Below are 26,004 nucleotides of genomic sequence, written 5' to 3' on the forward strand. Positions count from 1 at the left end.
GAAAAAAATAACAAAATGAAAGGTATTTTGGTTCGAATATGTCAAAAGTCGGATAGCTTTCTTTTCAAAAAAGTAAAAGAAAAATTCTATTTTTCAACTTTTGGTCTTGGCAGTAGCTATTTTTTGAAAAACCCAAGATAGACATTGATATCTTACTAAATCCACAAATTACAAAAGTAGTGCTTTTTTTTTTTTTGACATAAAAAAATAAAAGTTATCTCAAACTATGACATATATTACAATTTTGATCTACATATATACAATTTTAATTTATAGGAGCATTTCCCCCATCTTAGATTGAGAATTATGTTAACGTTATTACTTTAAAATGGTAAAATCGTATCACCTTAGTTTATGATCCTTAGCATATGTTGGGTGATGCTCTTACCAAATATCGAGAAAACTATTTTTCATATTATGATAGGAAACATAGTGATAGAGAAACATAGCAATTGGTAAGGATTGTTTTTCTTATTATTTTTTTAAAATCCTTTATTGATGTGATTGTTGGATTTATGCTCTTGGAGCAAGTTAATCCATTGATCAGAAGTCTTGATTAATAATGAGCCGTAGGATCCCTAAACTAGCTCATTAAATGATAGAGCCCATTTAACTGGTTATTAAGAGACAAGAAGGAGCCCATTAATTGAGCCCAAGGTGTTATGAAACTCTAGGAGGATTAGCATTGGCAATCTATAAATACATTGCTTACTAGCGTCCAATCACATAAAGTTTTACATATTATTTTCTAAAGATTTAGAATCTTAGTAGAAAATTAAACGCTATAGGAGAAAAACAGAAACTATGAGGTTTCAGAGTGTTTTTCAGATTAACCTTCTTGTTAAGAAATTTTCTACACTATTATAGGTTAATAATGGATGATAAAAATATATCTATCACATATTATATTCATCTTTACAATTCCTAGCTTCCACTGTATGATTCTAACAATTGGTATGAGAGCACCAAATGGAGTGTGATAAATTGAATCTGCAATTTTAATTTCATGTATATATGATGTTTATTAGATATATGGCACCTACGGTTTTGATATTCATGTTATTTATAATTTTGATATTATGAATGAATGATTGGTTTTTGGCCTTAATCCATAGTAGATTTTTGCTTCTAATTTTTTTTTTTATTGGGATGTGACAAGGAGGCTAATCATAAGATTAGGTTTCCTCCTTGATTTATTTATTTATTTATTTTTCTAGTATTTTTTATTTATTTTGTAATAAAAATTGGATTTGGGGAAAATGTATGTAAAATACCAGAAAGAAAATGTGCAATCATCACTATTCATCAATTTTCAAGGCCATACGGAGATTGATTTAGGACATAATCACCATGGGCAAATAGTACTCAAAGAGACGAAGCAAAAGAGTACCAGAATGCCATTAGAAGTCATCGGATGCGTCCATATGCACTGTTGGAATTGGCTGCGAATGGATCTCACTCGCCTAGATTCCTTGAGCATATGTGGGCGTGTGTGAAGTCTAATTTAGCTAATTTTTGGTAGGTAGATTCCTCTATTGATGGTATAACTACCTGTTAAATTTCACGCTAATCGAAGTTTTCTATGGCCACCAGTGATGTTTTTAGTGCTCAAGTTCAACATGGGGACGAGTTAGGGTTTTGTGGTTTTATGCTTAAGACCTTAGAAAACCAGTTCTAGTTTGACCCACATCCCATAGACTTGCAAGATCTGGAGAAAGGAAGAGGAGCAGGATAAGAGATCAAGTTTGATTTTTGTAGCCCTAATTAGGCTTGTAATTTTTCTTTCTAGGAAACCATGGATTAAGGGCCTATTTATTATTCAATTTTTTTTTAATTGTTTAAGTTATATGGATATAACAGATTTGTATGTGCTTGTATGCCATATAGAATAGATAGTGCTATATTATTGCATCATATGATTTATTATGCATCGTAATATATGTTTTAGATTATATTAGTATGGAAGATCCCAAAATTAACCTAATTATAAAATATTGAATGAGTGAAGGTTAAAATTAATTTAATTAATTTAAAACCTACAAGCTCCATTAAGGGTCCAATAATAAAATGGCTATGTGATGCTCTAATGGATAAGCATAACTGAGTTTTATTGGATTGGACCTAAATTAATTTCAAAAATATTAATTAGGTTGTAAGGCCCAACGTCGACAATGCTTAGATACTAAGAGAATTTCGAAATTAAATTAATAGTTAATACATTCAATTTTAATAATACTAATAGTCCTCCTAAAAAGGTTCTGTAAATATTATTAAAAGCCCAAAGAATATTGGAACAATGGTTGATTTTTCTAAAATTATTTTGAGTGGTATATTTTAGTGTTATTTAAGAAAGCTCTGTCTAAGGAGGTAGGTTTTTAAGGAGTCTGAGACCTACCTCACCTTTCCTGGGAGATGACTTGGTAGGACACTATATATCATGCTCAAAGTGGTAGATTTTGCTAAAACCAGCTCTAAATGATAGGTGTTAGTATTATCTAAGAAAACTATGTCTAGAAAGGTAGGTTTTTAGGGAGTCTGAAACCCATCTCACCTTTCTTGGGAGCTAACTTAGTAGGACTCTAGACATATCATGTTCAATGTTTAGTTTATTATAAATGTCTTAACTAATGTAGATATTTGTAATCGAAACTAAATTATTGTTACAATAAACATAAGAAATAAGTAGTTAAAGGATCTGCATATTTATATGTTTATTGTGAAAATTACATGCTCATATATGTGCATTTTTTATTTTCAAAAAATGTCAAGTCTAAACCCTTTGATATGATTTTAAATCAAAAGCCTATGGATGGAAATGATTATGAGAAATGGAAAAATAATCTTTTAACTATCCTTAAGTTTAAGAGAATCAAGCTTGTCCTAACAACTCCAAAGCCTCAAGAACCTGCTGCTAATGCATCTGAAGAAATTAAGATGAGATATGTAGATTGGCAACTAGCAAATACTAAGTTCACTATTATATTCTTACCAGAGTTGCTAGTCATTTGCAGAAGCAAATAACCAATCTAGAAGATGCATAAAAAATGATTAAGATTCTAGATAGGATATTTGCTAATAGCAGTAGTATTACTAGACAAGCAGCAATAAAGGCATTGATGTACTCTCGTATGACTGGAGGCAGTATCTGGGATCATTGTTTCACGATGATGTGGCATTTTAGTGGTGCGGAGGTGATGGGGGTTAAGTTGTATGAAGAGGTGTAGATCAATATGATATTGAGATCTCTACCTGATAGCTTCAATCAATTCAAACTCAACTATAGCATGCATAATATGAAGCTTTCTCTTATTGATCTTATGCACTAGCTTGAGAGTGCTGAAAAGACTCTCGTGAAGCTAGCGAGTGCATATCACATTGAAAGTTCTTATAAACCTAAGGGGTACCTAAAGGTGGAAAGAAGAACAAAAAGTATAAAGGAGTAGTTTCAGTTACCAAACTAGCTACAGTGAAGAAGCTGAAAGGCAAGTGCTTCAAGTGCTATCAAAAGGGTTACTAGAAAAGGGATTTCCCTAAATGGGTATAGATAATTTACATGTATTTGAGGCTTGTTTAGTGGAGAATTACAATAATAATTGGATCATTTTATACAAACCTGGGTCGACTTACTCCTAAACCCATATTATGTTAGCCCAGATCTTAATTATGTTCAGATCTAATGGAAACCTTAACCTCTAATCAACTTGTGATTAGAAACCTTAGTATATGATGAAGACGCCACAATAGATAATGGATGTCCTATTGATAAGTCAAACTAAAACACTTGATTTCTATTAAGTGTTTTAGGTGTTCAAAAAGAAGAAAGAGAATTCTTTCTCACAAATATTTTTTTGTATGAATAATGTACTAAATTTTATTGAGAAAATAAACCTTTAAATATGCTAAGGTTCACAAAACAAAACCCTAAAACATTAGATTAAAACTGGCCATAGAGATAAGAAAACAATGGTGTTGGCCGAATTTCAATCATTTCCTAATCTAATTTTGATTAATTAATTTTTTTTATTTTGAATTAGGAATTAATTAATTTACAATTGAAATAATAAAATATAAACTTTCCTAAGTTAATTTGTCCAGCAAATAAACAAATAAAAACCAAAATAAAAGAAAGTTTCCTAAAACAAAAAGTCAAACTCAAATTAGAAAATTAGTTGACTAGTCGACAATTAAGCTATCTTTATCCAAATACCAGCTAATTTAGGCTCCAAATCACTCCCATATGCCATGTAGGATGCCAAATAGAATTAATAATGATTCTCATACGTTGCCCCTTGATTGGAATAAGTTAAACTTTCTTGAAAGCCAGCACCAAATGAGCGTTTCCGGCGAACAAGAGGAGTCATGTGCACAAGGGGAATTTAAGTGATTTTGCTTCTACCTTGACATGATTCCATGACCTCTTGGTGATATCAATTAAGTTCATAAAATGTTGAATCCATTCCTTGCTATCCGGGATCCAAAAATTACCAAAACAGCTTGCCGGATCCATTTTCGCCTTCATAATTTGGATACATAAAACGGACTTTAGACTTTAGATCTTCGGACAATGTCATGCCCTCTTGAGATTGAATCAGTCCTTGGATGAAGCTAACCAGATTGTCTTTGAATTTCCTAGTTTATGCCTTAGTGATTGGTCCCGTCTTCATTTGTAAAGGATCAGCACACCAGCGGGTAGTCTATTGTACGGATACGGGCAGATTCTCATTATTTTCCTTCTCTTGAAAAGGATTTACCCTCAAATTAAAGTCATCACCTATAGCAAATGGAGATAAGTCAGCAACATTAAATGTAGTACTTATATTATACTCACCTGGTAAGTTAAGCTTGTAGGGCGTTTTCATTAACCCTCTTCAAAACTTGAAAAGATAATCTCCTCGAAGCATAAGCTTTGACTTTCATTGTTCCGAAAAACTCTCATTTCTTAAGTGCAACCAAGCCGAATCTCTAGGGTCAAACACTATCACAACAAATCCTAGAAATACAAGCTCATTTCGGCAAAAATTACACTTTTTAATAGTAGCAAACAATCTTTCTTTCCTAATTACTTCTAAAACTAACCTTAGATGTCCTACATGATCATCTAAGTCTCTACTATATACAAGATTATCATCAAAGTAAACAACTATAAATTTTCCAATTAATGGACGCATGACATGATTCATTAATCTCATAAAAGTTCTAGGTGCATTAGTTAAATAAAAAAGCATTACTAACCACTCATATAAACCATATCTAGTTTTAAACACGGTTTTCCATTCATCATCCTCTTTCATTCTAATTTAATGATACCCACTCCTAAGGTCAATTTTATTAAACACGCATGCACCATGTAATTCATCAAGCATATCATCTAACCTAGGAATTGGATGCCTATATTTAATAGCTCTAAATCAACATACATACGCCATGATCCATCTTTCTTAGGTACTAATAAAATAGGGATAGCATATGAACTCATACTCTCACGAATATAACATTTTTCAAGCAATTCACTTACCTGCCTTTGTAACTCCTTTGTCTCCTCGGGATTACTCATATATGCAGGCCTATTAGGAATTGCAGCTCCTGACACAAAATCAATTTGATGTTCAATCCCTCAAATAGGTGGTAAACTATTAGGAATTTCCTCCGGAAAGACATCATTAAATTCCTGCAAAAGAAAATAAATAGAACTTGGCAATTTAAGCTCTTCAAGGTTAGCTTAATCATTTGGATAGACATATTTATAAACCATGACCAGCAATGGTCTATTATTCAAAATTTCCTTTTTAATCTTACCTAAACTAAGATAATAAAATTTAATTTTCTTTTCTTTCCTCTCTTTTTCCTTCCCACTCTTCGCCACCATTATTTTTCTCTCATTCTCGACTTTCTCACTATTTTCCACCCTTTCGGCTTTTTCATTATTTTTCCCCTCACCATTGAGTTTAGAAGACTTACATAGATGTAGATATTTGGCCTTGCCCTCTTAGATAGGTGATGAAGCCATGGGTGCCACACTAGCCCTTTCTTTAAGCGTTTCGGCCTCCCTCCTTTGTTGCATTTAAAGTTGGTCTCTAAACTCCTACTTTGGAGTTAGTGGCTATAGCTTAATCTTCTTTCCCTTAAATTTAAAAACAATAGCATTCTCTTTTCCATAGTGTATTGTGTCTTTATTAAATTGTCATGGCGTTCCCAATAATATATGGCCAGCATGCATGGGAACAACATCACATAAAACATTATCTACATATTTGTCAATGTTGAATTTTACCTTGACTTGTTTGTTCACTTTCATCTCACCACTATCATCAAGCCATTGTAATCTATATGGTTCAAGGATTTTTAATTGTTGTTAACCCTAATTTCTCAACTACCACATTACTAATTACATTAGCACAACTTTCACTATCAATTATCATACTACAAATTTTACCTTTGATTTCACATCGGGTATGAAAGATGTTCTTTCTTTAGAATTGGTTTTCATTTTTATATATGGTTAGACCCTCCTTGCAATCAAGTTCAATTCCGCTTTTAAAGCTCTAAGTGCCTTGGCTTCTTCTTGCTCTTCATCCCCAATTTCTTCATTAACAAATTCGGCCTCTCGCTCGGATTCTTCACTTTCGGACTCCAACTCTCCATTACATTTCAGCAGCATTATTCTTCGATTCGGACATTGATTGGCAACATGTCATCAATTTTGCCATTTAAAACAAACAATATCATGGTTTCCAGAAGGTTTAGGATCAGATTTACCTTTAAACTTTGTTGCTTGTGTAGGTTCAGCCTTAATCTCCCTCTTTGACCGATTAGTACTCTATCCCCTTGCTTCGGTTTTATCCTTACTTCGTAGGTGGGGTTGCTTCTCCAAACACTTGAATTAATCCTCCCACTATTTGAAACACCTCCAAACCGAGAGCTTGTATCCTTCCTCTTGAATTGGTTTTCATTCTTAATGGCCACGTGAAACATCTCCTCCAATTCTACATATTGTTTTACTCCACTTGGTTGGCTATCTCATGATTCAAACCAGCCAAAAACCATGCCATGGTTGCCTCATGATCCTCATTCATGCTCAACCTCATCATAAATATCTCCATCTCTTTATAGTAATCCTCTACGGTCCTACTTCCTTATGTCAATGATTGAAGCTTTTGATATAGCAACCTATGTTAATTACTTGGTACAAATCTCTTTCTTATGGCTCCTTTCATTTGTCGCCAAGTAGCAATAGGTTCATCTCAAACTCTTCTTTGCCATTAGTCCACCATTGAAGTGCATAATGTCCAAATTCTAAAGCGGCCAATTTCACCTTCTTTGCCTCAAAATAATTATGGCAAGCAAATATCATCTCCATATGCTCCTCTCATTCTAAGTATGCATTCGAATCACTTTTTTCCCAAAAATGGTGGGATATTCACTTTAATATTCCCAAGGTCATCATTCTCATCTCTAAGTTACCTCCCACGGTTTTGCCTTCCTTGGAATGGAAAAATATCAACAAACTCCTCCTCTAGATTGTCTCCAAAATTACCTTTCTCAAATCCTAACCTAGGACGTCCACGGCCTTTTTGACATCGTCCTCGGCCTCCATTAAAATCCACCCTAGGATTTGGCCCACCTTATGAATTCTCAAATCTGTCCATTCTTTGATCTAGGTGATCATTCTTTGATTTAGGTGATCAAAGAAAGCATTCATCCTTTGGAGTTTTTCCAAGATCGCCATCATGTCGGTAGGTTTACCTCTAATTCCCGTTGTTCGAGATTCACCCTTGAACCCTACAGATTCCTCTTCATTAATTCTTAATGAGCCATCTTCTGTTCTCATTCTTGAATCTGCCATATTAGTATAAATAAAACAAAATTTCTTACAAAATCACTACCTTACATGTTTCATTTACACAAGGTCTCGACATGCGTGTTTGCACACTAGTTTCAGTTTTTAACCCTCTTTTAAGCTCACATGCTCTTGCCTCTTTCTACTCAAAGAATTATATCAAAATTCTAATAAAACACACTCAAAACAGTAGCTAGATCACAAGTACGCCTTAATTAAATTTATCAACAAAACAGCAACTAAAACAAACAAATATCGAGCGAATTGACAAAAACTTAGTCTCGGTCTAACTAACCAAAAATAAGGCAAATCAACATGCAATATTTGAAATTAATAAGGAGCATACCAAAATATTCAGAAATCAAAACTTCAATGATAAAATTTAGGAAAGAGATTCAAACAACGAACAGGAACAATTTTGAACAAAATAAGGAATAGTTGTTGGTTGTAGTTCCCATAATTTTAAGTTTTTGTTTCACATTCTTTATCAATTTTAATCCAAACAATTTTAGCACTCAAAATTCAAATTTACAGCAGCCAATATTGAATGAAACAACAGCAACTCCAACAATTCTCAAGCAAACAATTATTAGACCATTCAAACTTCAAAACCTGCCTTTTATGCAGTAATTTTTTTTTATTATTCGGCTTTTATTCTTCTTTTTTTTTTTTAATTACTAATAGAATATAAACACAACTCCAATAGCAAGAATCAACACCAAAAATTGCAATTCCAACACCAAAAATTCCACCAAACCCAAGACAAACTTTCAACAAAAACAAATTGCAAAAATTTGTAGGTTTTATGCAATATGTTCTCAAACTTCTTTTTTTTTTTTTTTAATATATGAATTGCAACTAATTTAAAATTAAAACAACAAAGAAAAATAAACAATAAACCAAATTACTAAGAACTAATATGCAAAACAACCAACAAACTAGGAAGCAAAAATTTGGATAAAAAAAAAAACAAATTTGTTTATGAAGAAAAAAATCTTCTTTTTTTTTTTTTTTTTTTAAATATGGAAAATGTGGATAGATAGGAAACAACCTTAACCTAATGTTAAAATTGTAAAATAACACAAAACAAAATAAAGCAAATAGGATAGATCAAATAAGATAGATAAAACCTAAACAAAATTAGGCTTTATATCAAATGATACGAACCTAGGCCGACTTGCTCCTACACCTGTATTATATTAGCCCGAATCTTAACTATGTTTTGATTCTAATGGATCAACTTGTAATTAGAAAACTTAGTATATGATGAAGATGCCATAATAGGTGATGGATGTCCTATTTATAAGTCAAACCAAAACACTTGATTTCTATTAAGTGTTTTAGGTGTTCAAAAAGAACAAAGATAATTCTTTCTCACAAATATTTTTCTGTATGAATAATGTACTGAATTTTATTTAGAAAATAAGCCTTTAATTAGGCTAAGGTTCACAAAACAAAACCCTAAAACATTAGGTTAAAACCGGCCATAGAGATAAGCAAACAATGGTGTTGGTCGACTTTGAATTATTTTCTAATCTAATTTTGATTAATTAATTCTTTTATTTTGAATTAGGAATTAATTAATTTACAATTGAAATAATTAAATATCAAATTTCCTAAGTTAATTTGTCCAGAAAATAAACAAATAAAAACCAAAATAAAAGATAGTTTCCTAAAACAAAAAGTCAAACTCAAATTAGGAAACTAGTTGACTAGTTGGCGACTAAGCTATCTTTATCCGATCATCAACTAGTTTAGACTCCAAATCAGCTTTCATATTCCATATAGGATTCCAAATAGGATTAATAATGATTCTCATACGTTTCCCCTTGATTGGAATATGTCAAACTTACTTGAACAACAAAAGCAGTCAAAGGCAGCACCAAAATTAGCATTTTCGACCAACAAGAGGAGTCATGTGCACAAGTTGAATTTAAAGGCTTTTGCTTCTACCTTAACATGATTCCATGGCCTCTTGGTAATATTAGTTAAGTTCATAAAATGTTGAATCCATTCCTTGTTACCCGAGATCGAAAAATGTACCAAAACAACTTGCCGGTCTATTTCTGCCTTCGTAACTTGGATACAGAAGACGGGCTTTGGATCTTCAGATAATGTCATGCCCTCTTAAGATTGAATCATTCCTTGGATGAAGCTAACCAGATTGTCTTTGGATTTCCTAGCTTATGCCCTAGTGATTGGTTCCGTCTTCATTTGTAAAGGATCAGCACCCCAGCGGGTAGTCTGTTGTATGGGTACGGGCAGATTCTCATCATCATTGATTTAGGGGCCCACTAATAATGTTTGTCACTCTTTGTGGTAGTTGAAACAAAGCAACCCACTCAATAAAAAAAAAAAGCTTGAAGTTGGGAAACGGAGATCATGTCTCTATAATGGAAATTGGACTAGTGGAGCTATCTTTTTAATAATAAAAGTTTATGTTTGTTAGATTGTTTATTTGCTTCGGATTTTAAGAGAAATTTAGTTTTTATTAGTTGTTTATTTAAACATGGTTTGACAGTACAGTTTGATTCCTCAATTTTAATTAAGAGTAAGGGTACTTTTATTTGTTCCGGAGAATTGATGAATGACCTTTTTTTTTTTTAACTCATTTGTCCTATAGTATTAATGCCATTGAAAATATAGATGATGACCAACTTCCCTTATCTAAGAAAAGAAGAATGTTGAATGAAATCTATTTTTGGCTCTTGTTATTAGGTCATATTAATTCTAATAGGATTCATGGTTTGGTTAAAAGTGAAATTTTAAATTCCTTGATTTTTCAACATATACCAGTCTGTGAATCTTATTTGAAAGGTAAAATGACAAAGAGGCACTTCAAGGCTAAAATGACAAAGGACCAATGATTGTCCAAGCTAGAGGCGGATTTGAGTATTTTATCATGTTTACTGATCACTACTTAAGATATGGTCATGTTTACCTAATGTGCCATAATTCTGAAGCTTTGGAAAATTTTTGAGAGTATAAGGCTGAGGTAAAAAAGCAATTAAGGTTCCATATAAAACAACTTCGATCTGACTGAGGTGATGAACACTTGTATAGTGAGTTTAAGTTTTTCTTAGCTCAAAAGGGGATAATTTCTCAATTTTCATCCTCTAAAACACCCCAACAAAATGGAGTTGTTGAAAGAAAAAATATGACTCTTTGGATATGGTGAGGTTGATGCTTAGCTATTCATCTTTGCCTAAGTTGTTCTGGGGATATGCCTTAAAAATAGTTGTATACCTGCTGAACTTCATTCTGTCTAAATCTGTTTAAAAAACACCCATAAAATTATGGTAATGGCACAAACCCAATTTAAACCATATTTAGATTTGGGGTGCCTTGGCACATGTTTTAGCACAAAAATATCAAAATTTTGAATTTCGTACAAAAGCGTGTATGTTTATAGGCAAAGGGAACGAGAAGTGAAATTTTTGATAATCCAAAGGAAAAGAAAGTGATTATGAGTACTCACGCTACTTTCTTATAAAATGATTATATGATGAATTTTAAACCTAAAAGTAAGGTGATTTTGATGAGCTTGACTTAGTTTGAAACCCACTTGAAACTTCTAGGCCTCCATTCCTATTTCCTATGCATGTTCAAACAGAGAAACTGCACAAGAAGTACCTGAAGGTGAACAAGCACAGGAACCAATTCAAGACCAAACTCAAGAACAAGAAGAGGATAATGAAGAGATTGGTGATCCACCACCACAATTACAAAAACTAGATCCTCCTGTATATGTACAGTAGCCCGTACAGCAAACTCGTAGCGGGAGAGTGAGACATAAACCTGCAAGGTATGCCTTGTTAGGTGAGATATATCAGGTCGTTATGGATAATCCAAATGATGACCTTATCACTTATAAAGAAGTACTGGAGGATGTTGATGTGCAAGAGTGGAAAAAGACCATGGATCGTGAGATAAATTCTATGGATTCTAACTCAGTCTGGTCTCTTGTAGAAGCACCTAAAGAGGTAAAACCCATAGGGTGCAAGTTGATCTACAAGAGAAAGAGAGGACCAGATGGGAAGGTAGAAACCTTCACAGTTAGATTGGTGGCAAAATGTTATACTCAGAAAGAGGGTATAGATTATGATGAAACCTTTTCGCCAGTAGTCATGCTTAAATCTATCCAGATTCTCTTAGCTATCTTAGTAGCTCTTGATTATGTGATATGGCAAATGGACATCAAGATAGCTTTCTTAAATGGTGAGCTCGAAGAGGACATCTATATGCAGCAACCAGAAGGGTTTATAGTAAAAGGCCAAGAACACATGGTATGCAAGTTGTATAGGTCAATTAGCATCCAAGTCAAGGAACATCATGTTTAATCGGACCATACAAATGTTCAGTTTTGAAAAAGTCTTGATGAACCATGTGTATACAAAAAGATTGAAGGTTCAGTAGTAGTTTTTCTGGTTTTTTATGTAGGTGATATTCTTATAATCGGAAACAATATGAAGGTGTTTTCAAGCGTAAAGAGTTATTTGAAAAATAATTTGATATGAAGGACTTGGGTGAAGTTAACTATATTCTAGGAATCAAATTTTTATGAAGCTAAAAGAATAAGATTTCGCTTTATCTCAAGTTTCCTATATTAGCAAAATAGTGGCTAAGTATGGCTTGGAAACTTCTAAGAGGCAACTTTTATCCTTCAGACATGGAATACATCTTTCTAAAAAGTAATCACCAAAAACTCTTAAGGAGAAAAAATTTACGAGCAAGAAACCTTATGCTTCAGTAGTAGGTAGTTTCATATATGTCATGCTGTGTACTAGGCCAGATATCTATTATGCAATGAGAGTAGTGAGTCGTTTCCAATCAAATTCCATAGTTGAAAACTGGGTTGCAGTCAATCATATATACAGGTATCTAAGGAGAATGAGGGATTGTATACTTGTATATTCTAGTGGAAGTTTGAAAACCCTTGATAATATAGACTCAGATTTCCTAGGGGATCTTGACTCTAGAAAATTTGGCAGACATTTATACTAAGACTCTACCTTAGTAAATATTTGAGAAGTATGTAGATAGTATGGGTCTGAAAAGGGTCCCTGGCTTACTTTAGAGTGAATGCGAGTTAATTACATTTATCCTCTAGGAGCAAGACAAGTCATAATTTCATCTTCTAATTTAATAATATGAAATTTTTTTTTAAGAAAAAAAAAAGATTTTGCACATTATATGTTACGTATAAGGTTTAGATTAATTATGTATTATATAATCATATGGATGAGTCCATAGAAGACATGATCATAGGTTCTTATAATTAATGAATTGTCTTGTTGTTAACTGAAGTTGGGTACTTTATTTAGACTGCAATATTTTATAAAATAATCTTCTTGGTTATTATAAAATATTGGAATGAATTATGATCATTATGAGATGATCAGGAGATATTTAATTAAGGATAAATTTCTATGAAAGGAATTAAATCTTAAGCAATATTTGACATGTTATATTTCTTAATCCTGAATAGTATAAATAGGTAATTAAGTGACTATAGTTCTTTGAGTTACCAATAAGTGAGGTCTATTATGAACAGCCAATATATTGATGATTTGTGAATTATGGACTTTTGATTGTCAAGTATCTATGAAATATACAAAATGGAATTTGTATGGAATATCCTCTTACGATGTTTCGATACTCAGATATTAAAAGTCACTGGCTAGTAAATTGGATCTGTTAGAGAAAATAAGTCTAGAGAATAAATAATTAATTGATTAACATAAATTATTATCAATTAATTATTGATATTTTACAAAGGAAAAATATATATAATTAATCTTGGAGTTCAAATCTAGGCTTTTAAAGGAGTAGTACTGGATTAGATCAATGTCTCATACTTGCTCAGAGCAAGTAGAAGATTGTTGGATTTATGCTTTTGGAGCAATTTAATCCATTGATCAAGAGCCTTGATTAATAATAGGTCATAAAATCCCTAAACTAGCTCATTAAATAATAGAGCATATTTAACTGATTATGAAAATACAACGAAGAGTAGGCCTGGCAAAATCTCACACGACATGAACCCATACGATAACTTATGGGTTTGGATTGACAATATCGTGCCAAGTCTGTATCAGTGTTACTCAATAAGATCCAATAAATTAATGAGTTTTAATGGGTGAAACACGATAAATACGATAAACCCATTAAATCCGTTAAAGATGGGTATTTTAGTAATTATATAAGTTTTATAATATTAAAATTACTTAATTTATTGTTAAACATGTATTAATTTAATTTTTTTAGTTTAATTTATAAAAAAAATCTATAAACAAACAAGAATTTTTGTAATTTTTAAAAAAAATATTATTTTAGTATTTCAAAGATAAGTGAAATTTAATTTTCAAATTTGTTTTTATCGTTAATGGATTAACAGGTTGGATGACGGGTTACACGATAATTTATTAAATGCGTTCGAATTTATCTATTTTCACACAAAAGCTTAACGGGTCATGTTTGGGTTAACTTAATTCCACACGAACACAACACAAACACGATTTAACACATCACATTGCCAAGCCTAACAAAGAGTTAATTAATTAGGCCCAAGGTGTTATGAAACCCTACCGGGAATGTCTCAGGCTTGCTCAGAGCATGTGGGAGATTGTTGAATTTATGCTCTTTGAGCAAGTTAATCCATTGATCAAGAGCCTTGATTAATAATGGGTCATAAGATCTCCAAACTAGCTCCTTAAATAACAGAGCCCATTTAACTGATTATTGCGATACAAGAAAGAGTTCATTAATTGGACCAGGGTGTTATAAGACCCTAACATGATTAGGGTTAGCAATTTATAAATGTACTACTTACTAGCTTCCAATCACATAAGATTTTATATATTATTTTCTAGAGGTTTAAAATTTCAATAGAAAATTAGATACCTTAAGAGAAAAAAAAAAAAAAAACTGTGAAGTTTTAGAGTGTTTTTCAATTAATCTTCTTAGTTCACAAATTAATTTTCTTATTCCTTTTGTAATCAGGTGCCCTTACACACAGGTTTGTAATAGTAGATCTGTAATAGTTTAGAAGATCCTGTGGTCAAAAAGAAATTTTCTGTACTATTACAGGTTAGAAATGGATGGTGAAAATATACTTATCACATATTATATTCAATTATACGATTCCTAACTTTCGCTATATGATTTCAACACTGATGCCTATATTATTTAGCATGTTATAGCATCTTTCATTATAACTTCGAAAGATAAGTTTTTGGGGAATAATCTATATGTGTATATAAATATATTTGTTGAATGCCTTTTTGTTCTGAGTTTCTTAACAGATTCTCAGTCAAAAGTGTAAAATATGTGTTGTGGGGATGTGTTTTTCAAATATGCAATGGACACAGAGAAAGGAAGGGTAAGTCTAGAGGTGGGCAAAAATCGAACCGGACCGATCAAACCGACATATTTGGTTTGGTTTGGGTTGGTTTTAACTTATTAATCGGTTTTGTTCGGTTAAATATATAAAAAAACCGAAATGGTCGGTTTGGGTTGCGGGTTGGATGGAATTTTACCCAAACTAACCCGCACCAAACTGGTCATCAATTAAATTAACATTTTATTTTACTTTTATATATAAATATAGTATATAATTATAAAATAAAATTATTATTTTATTTATTGTGAGAATGGGATTGAAGAATGTGGAAGAAGACTTTTTAAAATAATTTTCATTTTTATGAATTGTTAATTTATTTAATTATAAGTTCATTTTAAAATTTAACATTTCAAATATGGGTTGTATTCTATTTTATAATTAATAATGGTTGTAGATTTGTTGTAGAATTTATTTTTTGGTGTATGATGTATTTGTATAATTAGGTTCTAGTTTTAGACTTATATTGTAGTTGTATAGTTTTATGTTGTATTATTTTACTTGTATTGTAGTTGTATGGTTTCATGTTGCATTATAGTTAATAGTTAGTTTATTTAACATTTTTGCTAGTTGAATGTATGTTAAAATTATTTAATTTAGATAATAGTTTGAAAAAGATACTTAATTCAAAATATAATACATGAATATGATTGAAGATTGATAGTTAAAAATACCTAAAAAAAATTTATACAATTTCTATCTCAAACTAGCATAAATAAAAAAATTTGGGCTGAGACCCAAGCCAGCCTAAACTATTAACCCAACCCAAACCGACCAATGACCATCCATCGGTTTTGTTCAGTTCGGGTTGAACGTGATGATCGGTTTGGTTCGGTTTCTTATCCAATCCAAACTGAGTTGATCGATTCGGTTTAAAAAAATCTATAAAACCGATTTAAACCGCACCGAATCCACCCCTAGATAAGTCCAATAATTTTCTTATTTTTCGATATTATTTAAAAAAAAAAAAGAAAAAGAAAATAGAGAAGAGGAAGCAGAATGAGTCATGTTTTAGAGTCTAAGGTAAGTGTGTGTTATCTGCATGGCCCATATTTTCTCGCCGTCCTGCGCATCCTTATCAAGTCCGACCTATCCTCGACACTAGATAAGATTGGACATTAAAACTCATTAAGATTTTTATTTTTCTTTTATTTTTTTTTTCACTTCAAAATATTAAACAAAAATATCTTAAAAATATAAAATTTTATCCACGGAATACATTTTAAGAACAAAATAAAAAAAATCAAGGTGTTCTTCCTTTTATTTCTTCCTTTCTATTTTACGAAAGATAATTACTTTTTTTTTTTTTTCTTCCTTCTATAATTGCCTAAAATTAAAATTGCTGTTCGCGGCCAAACTGGTGGTAAAGAACGGAGACAAGAAAGACTAGAAGAAAAGTTATCGAACCGAAAGGTCCATGCGTGTACCTATCGAAGAATCCACCATCTGACCTGCGTGTTTGCTGACGTAAGATTTTGTGTTCCGACCATCTTTTATATTTCAATTTTTGGTCAAAAAATTTATATAAAAAGTTGAATACAACAGTTGTACGACGTCAATTAATCATGTGTCAAATAAGTTAAACGATAGATAAATCATATGCACCGTAATATCTAAATAACATATGAATTTATAAAATTTTTTGGTTATAAGAAACTAGATAATATAAAGTAGAACAAAAAAAATCTCATCTCTGCGAAACAATGTATCAAAAATAATTTTGAGAAAGAAAATTAAAAAACAAATTGACGAAAAATAGCAAGTCAAAAACAAAACTTTGGCAAATTGTAATGTTGCACACGTGAAAAATACTACTCTAAAAGAAATAATAAAAATAAAATAAAAAATGAAAAAAAAAAAGTTTTGTTTTTTTTTTTTTTTTTTTTTTTGGTGATGTGAAAAATGAAGAGGGTAGTTATCTAACATGATGAGCATTGGGAAACGCAATACAGCGTCGAGGTAAGCTTAGCAAAATCCTTCTTTTCCGCGGCTAAAAAATGCTTGTAAAAGAAAATTAATAAAAAAATTATTAAAAAGTCCAATTCCATTATATAAAAGTAGGATAATCTTCGAATCGTCTAATCATCGTCATTTGATAGCCACCTACCAAAAATCAGAGAGCCAAGTTTTTTTTTGTTATCGTTTTGGTTTCTCTGAAAATTTCGCCGTCTTTTTTTGGGTGTTTGAAAGCTAGAGTTGGATTGCTGAGAATGGAGGGCGGAGATCATTTAGCCAGCGAAAGGAAGAAGGCAAACTTCGATGTTGACGAGATGAAGATCGTCTGGGCCGGTTCTCGTCACGCTTTTGAGATCTCCGATCGGATTGCTCGACTCGTCGCCAGCGATCTGGTGATTTTTTCTATTTCTCATTATTATTATTATTATTATTATTATTATTATATTTTAAGAATAATAATGCAATTTTGTTTTTGTCGTATTTTCATCTGTTTGGAGATAGAGAATGTGAGAGATACATCTGAAATTGACACCATAAGGTGTTATTACTGTTAAACTGATGGTTATTATGGTTAAAATGTTTGATTTGTAGCTGTTCATGTTTGTACATCTCGGTATAGTTGTCTCTTAAGTAAAATTTAGCATTTTCTTGTTGAAAATTATTTATTTTTGTCCTTCAGTAAATTAAAAGCTTTTTCGTTTCTGAAAATTGGTGCAGTATAACAGAGAACTTGCAAATTTATGTGCATACTGATAACTCCTTTTGTAATTGTAGATATCATCACCTTATGTCAATTTGCAAATGTCGGTTGCCTAATTATCCTTGAAAGCTTTTATGAATTTATTCTTAATCGGTGTTTTCTCAACAAAAAGCAGCAAGGATGCACTTTGTGTTCTTTGATTATATTCTAATCTGCTGCAAGTCTGATATTTTGAATTGTTCTCTTCTTATTAGGCATTTCGAAAGGATAATAGAACCATGTTAAGTAGAAAAGAGTTGTTTAAAAACACACTGAGAAAAGCAGCTTATGCCTGGAAACGGATTATAGAGCTTAGACTTACTGGTATGTTTCGTCTGCGAGTTTTGGTTTTATAAATTATTTATGGTAGATTAAAAGATCTCTTGCCCTCTTAAAATAAAAATCCAAAATCTGTGATCATAGAATTTAAACTGTGCAAAGTTTTTCTACTGCAGAAGAAGAGGCATCAAAGTTGAGGTTTTATGTGGATGAACCTGCTTTCACAGATCTTCACTGGGTAAGTACAAACTTTCTTTCTCTGGTGGATGTGCAATTTTCTTATGGAGATATGCCTCTGTGTGCGTTCAGGAATGTAGACACTTTGTAATTTGAGAGGAAAATTGTCACTCTCTATATTGAGTTGCATTTGTTTTACTCGTAAGAATTCTGCATTTGAAAAGATTCCTTTTAATGTTTCTTCAAGGTGTTAAACTATATGAAAGGTTAGGAATCTTAGCTTGTAATATGAATTTAACATATAATTTATATGCAGGGAATGTTTGTGCCTGCTATTAAAGGACAAGGTACTGAAGAGCAGCAACAGAAATGGCTACCCTTGGCTTATAAGATGCAGATAATCGGTTGCTATGCACAAACTGAACTTGGACATGGTTCCAATGTTCAAGGGCTTGAAACCACTGCAACTTTTGACCCCCAGACGGACGAGTTCATTATTAATAGCCCTACGCTGACTTCAAGCAAAGTGAGTAAATGGCTGATGAAAATCTAATCCCCTTTTTCTATCTGGACAAAAATGCAACGATTCTGTCGATCAAGATATCAAGCTCATAGCATAGACATGTTACTGTTACGAGATTTTTTTTTTTTTCTACAAAGATTATTTTAAACATGACCAATGGAGATTTTTATTTTTATTACTTTAATAATTTCCTTATCTGTTCCTCTGCTGTATATGCTTTTTTTTGTTTTTGTTTTTTTTTTTTTTTTGGGTTGCTTCTTGGCTGAACTTTCTAGATTTTGTTCTTACCATTCTTCGCTCATTGTTATGTGTAGTGGTGGCCCGGTGGATTGGGTAAAGTTTCCACTCATGCTGTTGTTTATGCTCGCCTTATTACTGATGGTCAGGATCATGGAGTCCACGGTAATTGTCACATTGATTAAATTTTATTTTTCTTTTTATTTATTTTTGATTTTTCACTTGGAGAATGATCTATGATATCAAATATCAAATTCCAATTTTAGGTTTCATCGTCCAGCTCCGGAGCTTGGATGATCACTTACCTCTTGAGGGCATTACAATTGGTGATATTGGAATGAAATTTGGTAATGGAGCATACAACACTATGGACAATGGGGTGTTAAGATTTGATAATGTGCGCATACCTAGGAATCAAATGTTAATGAGGTTAATAATTCTCTCTCTTCTCTCTCTCTCTCTCTCTCTCTCTCTCTCCATATATATATATATATATAATATTGTGTTTGTGTATGATGCATATAGCTTAATTGAAAGATGTGTTCCTTTAGATAGTTGAGGATTCACTTGTTGATTTCATCTTCTTTTCTACTGTCTCTGATTAAAGTATGTGGTTGAAACCAATTTAATTTGAAATTTTCTGCATTGTAAGTTCAGCTGGGTAAACACTAATGAGACACGCTCTTAGCATACTTGACTAGCCAATTTTTTGGGGCTTTACTTTTAGAATGTACATGGACACAATGGAACACAGGGCTTGTTTTTGGTTACATTAAAGCATTTATTTGATCAAGACCTATCATTAATGAGGATTAAAAAAGGTTCAGTTAGAATCATAGCCTAAGATTTTATTGAAAGGAGCATTGAGAAGATTCGTCATGAGTGTTTCCTTATGAAAAAAATAAATAATTATCCATGTGCAAAAGAAATTTCAAATTGTGTTAAACATCTGACTAAGATTGCTATTCTGAAATTTCTTTCACAATGGCCAGGGTTTCTCGAGTTACAAGAGAAGGGAAATATGTGCATTCCAATGTTCCACGGCAGCTAGTTTATGGAACCATGGTATTTGTGAGACAAACAATTGTATCTGATGCTTCCTGTGCTCTGTCACGGGCAGTTTGCATTGCCACAAGGTATAGTGCTGTTCGTAGACAATTTGGTTCACAGAAAGGAGGTGTTGAGACCCAGGTATGCATTCTGTTACAGTTTATTTCGTTCTATAGTTAGTTCTTAAATCTAGTTGAAATACATTTGATACTGCAAAGTTTTAGAAAGTAGTATGAGTAATTAGTGATACCACCGACTTCAAACATTTAATATTTCTTCTTTAAAATAACTTAAGCATGCTTATTTTGTGCGAAATTGTTATAGAAGATATACTGAATTGATGTCTATTGGGTAAAATTTGCTGATTCTATTTATTTGGATGTTGTATATTTCAGCTTAGTAGACACTATACATAGATTGCATGGTAGCTCATTTTAATTGAGATGAAATTTGCAAACATGACAGCAATATATCTAGGCTTAGCAACGCTGGATGATCTGATTTAACAACCACTTAAGATGACAAATGGATAGCCTGAACAACTTATTTCATAGTTAGAAGTTTAATATTTGAATTGCAAAAAATTGTGCAATGAAATACTTTCTTATTATAGGAATTTATGTCCATTCTTATATTATATGTTTTTTTGGGGATCTATCTAACAAATTTACTCCATTTTGCTTTAGGTGATTGATTACAAAACTCAGCAGAGTAGGCTCTTCCCTTTGCTGGCTTCTGCCTATGCTTTCAGATTTGTTGGTGAGTGGTTAAAATGGTTGTATACGGATGTGACCGAAAGATTGCAAGCCAATGATTTCTCGACATTGCCTGAGGCTCATGCATGCACTGCGGGTTTGAAGTCTTTAACTACTTCAGCAACCGCTGTAAGTGATCATTATTGACCATATTACTTATATGCATTAGCTTATTATAACTTCATGTTACAACATGATATTTCAAGTGACCTCTGTCTGGCACACACTAATGGGATAGCAAATTTTTATTCGTCTAAACAGTGCCCCCCAGAAAGAAAAAGAAAAGAGAAATAGAAAAGATAGAGGGTGATTGATGTCAGTGATTTATAACTGTTCCATTGGTTCCTAAGCATTCAAAAGAATCAAAATGACATTGTCATGCACAATATTCTATGATGCAAAATGATAATTTAGCCAAAGTTCATGTAACCCAATGTTCTGTTGAGATCTTTCAGCTTTGCTATGTACCATCTAAGTATTTAGTATTAGAGTTAAAATGTTGATAAACTAAGGATGTGCATAGTCTCATCCGTGAAAATTGTATTTTGTTGAGCTTATTTCATGGGTCATTTAAGAGAACTGTTTACCATTCCTTAATTTGTTATGTTTTATTTGTTTTCCATGTTCATTTCATTTAGTTTAATTCCAGACCTCCATATTACAAGTATTGATGCTTATTGGGTAATAGCACAATCCTAAGTTTTTTTGGATTTGCATCCTTGTGGAATTGTCTAGCTCAATTCATGCATTAAATGCACGAATGTTTTGTATGTGTTGCATTGAATTTTGTAGTTTTTCTGTTTTTTCTGTTTTGTTGAATTGAAAGTAAGGTATTGCTTTCTAATTTCCTTTGTTTGAGTTGACTAAATATTTACTTGGATTGCAGGATGCAATTGAAGAATGCCGGAAATTATGTGGTGGGCATGGTTACTTATGTAGCAGTGGACTTCCTGAGTTATTTGCAGTTTATGTTCCTGCTTGTACTTATGAAGGGGATAATATTGTGCTACTTTTACAGGTCAGAGAAATTTGTATTTATTATTGTTATTTTTTTTTCCCTTTCACTATTTGTAGGTATTTATTTAAAATAAAATATTGTAAAAGTAGTGTTTGTTGGTTGATTAATATGAATCTGTAAATAATTGTTGTTTATACCAACCAATACTAACGAAATAATAAATTTGAAGTGTACACTGCTAGACAGTATATGGTTAGTTGAGACAATGCAAGACGAATGCTAGACAGTATATGGTTAGTTGAGACAATGCAAGATGAATGCTAATATATCTACAGTGAGCTAGCTGAAGAATCTTGCATTTTTATTGTTTCTTAATTGCATTTTAAAATTTTTTTGAGTTTATATACTCTGGTTATTGCGCCATACAATATTTTGGTCCATAAAAATGAATTGCTGCCTTTTTGTTGCATGTAATGCATTAATGTTTTTGATGATAGATGCAGTTCTGATGATACGTTTTAATTTTTGATGTACTTGAGATATATATTGTTTTTTGTCTGTAACGATACATATCGTAGCTATTGCGTAATGATATGTTAGGTAGTGTATCATGTCTTGCATGATACTAGCAAGAATCCTTCCTGTATAACTAAAACATACCTGTCTCAGGTCCACATCATGTCTATCCTTCTGTGCTTTGAGAGCTATGGAAAATGTGCTTGTTAATTAATTTGTAAATTTTATGTAGGTTGCAAGGTTTCTTATGAAGACTGTATCTCAGCTGGGGTCTGATAAAAAACCTGTTGGAACCACAGCTTATTTTCTGCGAGTGGAACATTTGATGCAGTGTAGTTCAATTGCTCAAAAAGGTTTAGTTCAATGTTTCTAAATTAATGTATTTTCGGTTCCAAGCTTTCATTATACGTAGTTTGTTTGGATTTTAGATTGTTTACAATGACATCCTGAGCCAAACTAATATTCATCTTTATATAGATTGGTTTGGTGGTGTACATTTTGGTGTCTTGAGAACTAAGATTTTGATTGCAACCAAATCCTAGAGGATTGAGAACTAATATGATTAGCTCTAAAATGTGGTCTATGAGCTACTGTTTGTGCAGACTAAATTAACTTTTGTTATTTTTATTGTCCTACAGCTGAGGATTGGTTAAAGCCTAGTGTAATACTGGAGGCATTTGAAGCAAGGGCTGTTAGGATGTCTGTTGCTTGTGCTCAAAGACTTAGCAAGTTTGCAAATCCAGAAGAGGGTATGTGTTTTCTCGATGAAAATTTAAGTTGTTTGCATTGTGTTTGTAATTTCCTGTTGAAGTATCTGAACAGAATACCATGAGGATGATTGAAGTTGGCACAATTGTCTTTAAATCACTATGAGGCAACTGTTAGTATGTCCATCTTTAATTTGTGTTAGATTTGCTCCATTAATTGACCAGATACAGTACAGTATTATTACTCCGGTGAATAGAAGACAATGTTATTAGGTCATATTTATATGCAATAATAACATATGGGAGTTAGTTGTAATTTATCTATTCCAGAAGGATGAAGTTTGAAAAATATCATTACTTTGTTATTATTGACCAAATGATTTCTTCGTATTCCTTTCTTCAGGCTTTTTGGAACTCTCTGCTGATCTAGTTGAGGCAGCAGTTGCACATTGCCAATTAATTGTTGTTTCCAAGTAAGCTTCTTCCTTATTAATATGTCTATTGAGATTTTAGGAGTCGCTAGTTTAGCAATTCAGTAAATTTGGCTACTGTGCTAGCTCCTCTATCTTTTTGACAATTGCTCTCTCACTTGTCAAAGTACAAAATGCTATTGTCACAGATCATTAGTCTTCTGTAAGTATTTATGCCCTTGGTTTTAACTTATTGATCAATTCATGTAAATACTCTCTGACGGGTAATTTTATGTGCCTCTGCTTTCTTCACAGAAATGAGCATGTCTCTTTTGATATTTAGTGTGGTAATCTTGTCTAAGAAGCATCTTTATGTACAGGTTCATTGAGAAATTGCAGCAAAACATTCCTGGAAAGGGCGTGAAAAAACAGTTGGAGATCCTCTGTAACATATATGCTTTGTTTCTTCTTCATAAACATCTTGGTGATTTCCTTTCCACCGGTGTTATCTCATCCAAGCAAGCTTCAATTGCAAACGATCAACTTCGTTCTCTTTATTCCCAGGTTTGCCTTGAACGACATTCCTTAAGAAACTACTCACTCATACATGCTTCTAATCATGAGTTTTTGGATCCTTAGGTTCGTCCCAATGCCATTGCACTTGTGGATGCATTTAATTATACTGACCACTTTCTTGGCTCGGTTCTTGGCCGCTATGATGGTAATGTTTATCCGAAACTCTATGAAGAGGCATGGAAGGATCCTCTGAACGATTCAGTTGTGCCTGATGGCTTCCATGAATACATCAGGCCTATGTTGAAGCAGCAACTTCGTAATGCAAGACTTTGAAGAATATACCAAATATGCGAATAGTAACTAATATGCTATTTATTTTCAATATTATGTTTTGATTTGCTTGTTTGCTAATAAAGCTTCTAGGAATTTGAGCAGCTACTTGTACAAGATTTGTAACATTTTGTATGTAGTTGAACAAAGTTATTTAGTTACGGCGAACATGTTCGGGGGTACAAAATACTTGTTATTTGACTGATTGTTTGTTCCTCCTTGACTTGTTCATAATTATAATAAGGCATAATTTCGGAAAATTTCTTTATAATTTGAAATTTTTGCATATTGACTGCTGTATTATTACAGAAACTTCACTTTGAATTTTAACCTTTTTTTTCTTGCACTTTATGTATTCTTTTAGGAAAAAATATAAAATTGGGTTAAATTTACCATTATAAAAAGATAATAGATTTAAGTAATGGATTAAAATGAAATAACTAGGATTTCTAGAGATAATAATTAAAGAAGTAATTTTGTACTTCTTAATACTACCTTCCAATTAAGTTGAACTTATTTCTTATATTATTGTTTGAGTTAATTTATAAGCTTATAATATTTAATCCAAATTTATGTTAAATGATGAGTGCTAGTGAGTAATGCTAGCGCACATAATAAATTTACTAAAGTTATATTAAGGAGGATGTATTTAATTTAGAATTTGAAGGATTTTAAAAGTCTTTTAAAGTTTTGAGGTATTCGATTTAGATTTTAAGAGAGTCCATACAAATCTAATGATATTCAATTCAGATTTTGATGGATTTTATAAAAGTCTATTAAAATCTAGATGTATTCAATTAGGACTTTATAGAATTCTTTTAAAATCTAGTGGTATTCAAAAAGTCATTGATTTTAAAAGACTTTAAAAAATGATAGATTTTAATGGATTTGAAAGAATTTTAACAGGAAAATTGTGAAGAAAATTGTCAATATGAAATCCAGCTTTAAATCCAAAGATTTCATTGGATTCTTATAAAATCTTTATGGAGTCTGTAGAATTCCATAACAATCCATCAAATTCTTTAAAGTCTATAATTCATTTTAAATCTATCAAACTCTAAATTGAATACATCCCTCTAAGTATTATGTTTCAATATTTTATTAGTTAATATATTAATATAATCTATTTTCAAATAATAATAATAATAATATAAACTAGTTATACATAAGTAAATTTCTTAAAGAATAAATATAACTAGACCAAAAATATATATAATTAAATATAAGTCAATTAAATATTGCCACATGATATTTAATATATATCTTAGTAATTCAATTAAAAATATTATCGTTCTCAGAGATGACTATTAACAATAGGATCCATATGCTATATAGGAATTTGAATGGTTGTGTAAAAATATTTACTTTCTTCAATTAAGATTTTAAAATAAAATAAAGAAATACATAATTAAAAGCTACCAATTTGCAATTACTATGTAATTAATGATAATAGCGGTGATAAATAGTAGAACTTATGTTTATTTAGTATTTCCAACATTAATTTTTTGTTACTTATCCCTAGTACGGATGATTACTAATATTGTTGATATAACTATTATTTATTGATTGCATTTAATTATATATTAATTTCTTATTATGAAAATCTAATTAGAAA

The 26,004-nt window shown here is 31.8% G+C and overlaps 1 protein-coding gene across 1 annotated transcript; it reads left to right on the top strand.

Moving 5' to 3' along the window:
- Positions 1-17,188: 17,188 nt before the first annotated feature.
- LOC107430263 (peroxisomal acyl-coenzyme A oxidase 1) lies at positions 17,189-24,660 on the top strand. Its single transcript, XM_048464054.2, has 14 exons — positions 17,189-17,584; positions 18,147-18,255; positions 18,387-18,448; positions 18,704-18,913; positions 19,225-19,312; positions 19,414-19,576; positions 20,140-20,338; positions 20,884-21,081; positions 21,839-21,970; positions 22,659-22,779; positions 23,065-23,175; positions 23,537-23,606; positions 23,924-24,107; positions 24,183-24,660. The coding sequence occupies exons 1-14, from the start codon at positions 17,447-17,449 to the stop codon at positions 24,390-24,392; spliced, it is 1,995 nt and encodes a 664-aa protein (XP_048320011.1). The 5' UTR covers positions 17,189-17,446; the 3' UTR covers positions 24,393-24,660.
- The last annotated feature ends 1,344 nt before the right edge of the window (positions 24,661-26,004 follow it).

This window comes from Ziziphus jujuba, chromosome 6 (genome assembly GCF_031755915.1).
Source record: "Ziziphus jujuba cultivar Dongzao chromosome 6, ASM3175591v1".
Taxonomy (NCBI): Eukaryota; Viridiplantae; Streptophyta; class Magnoliopsida; order Rosales; family Rhamnaceae; genus Ziziphus; species Ziziphus jujuba.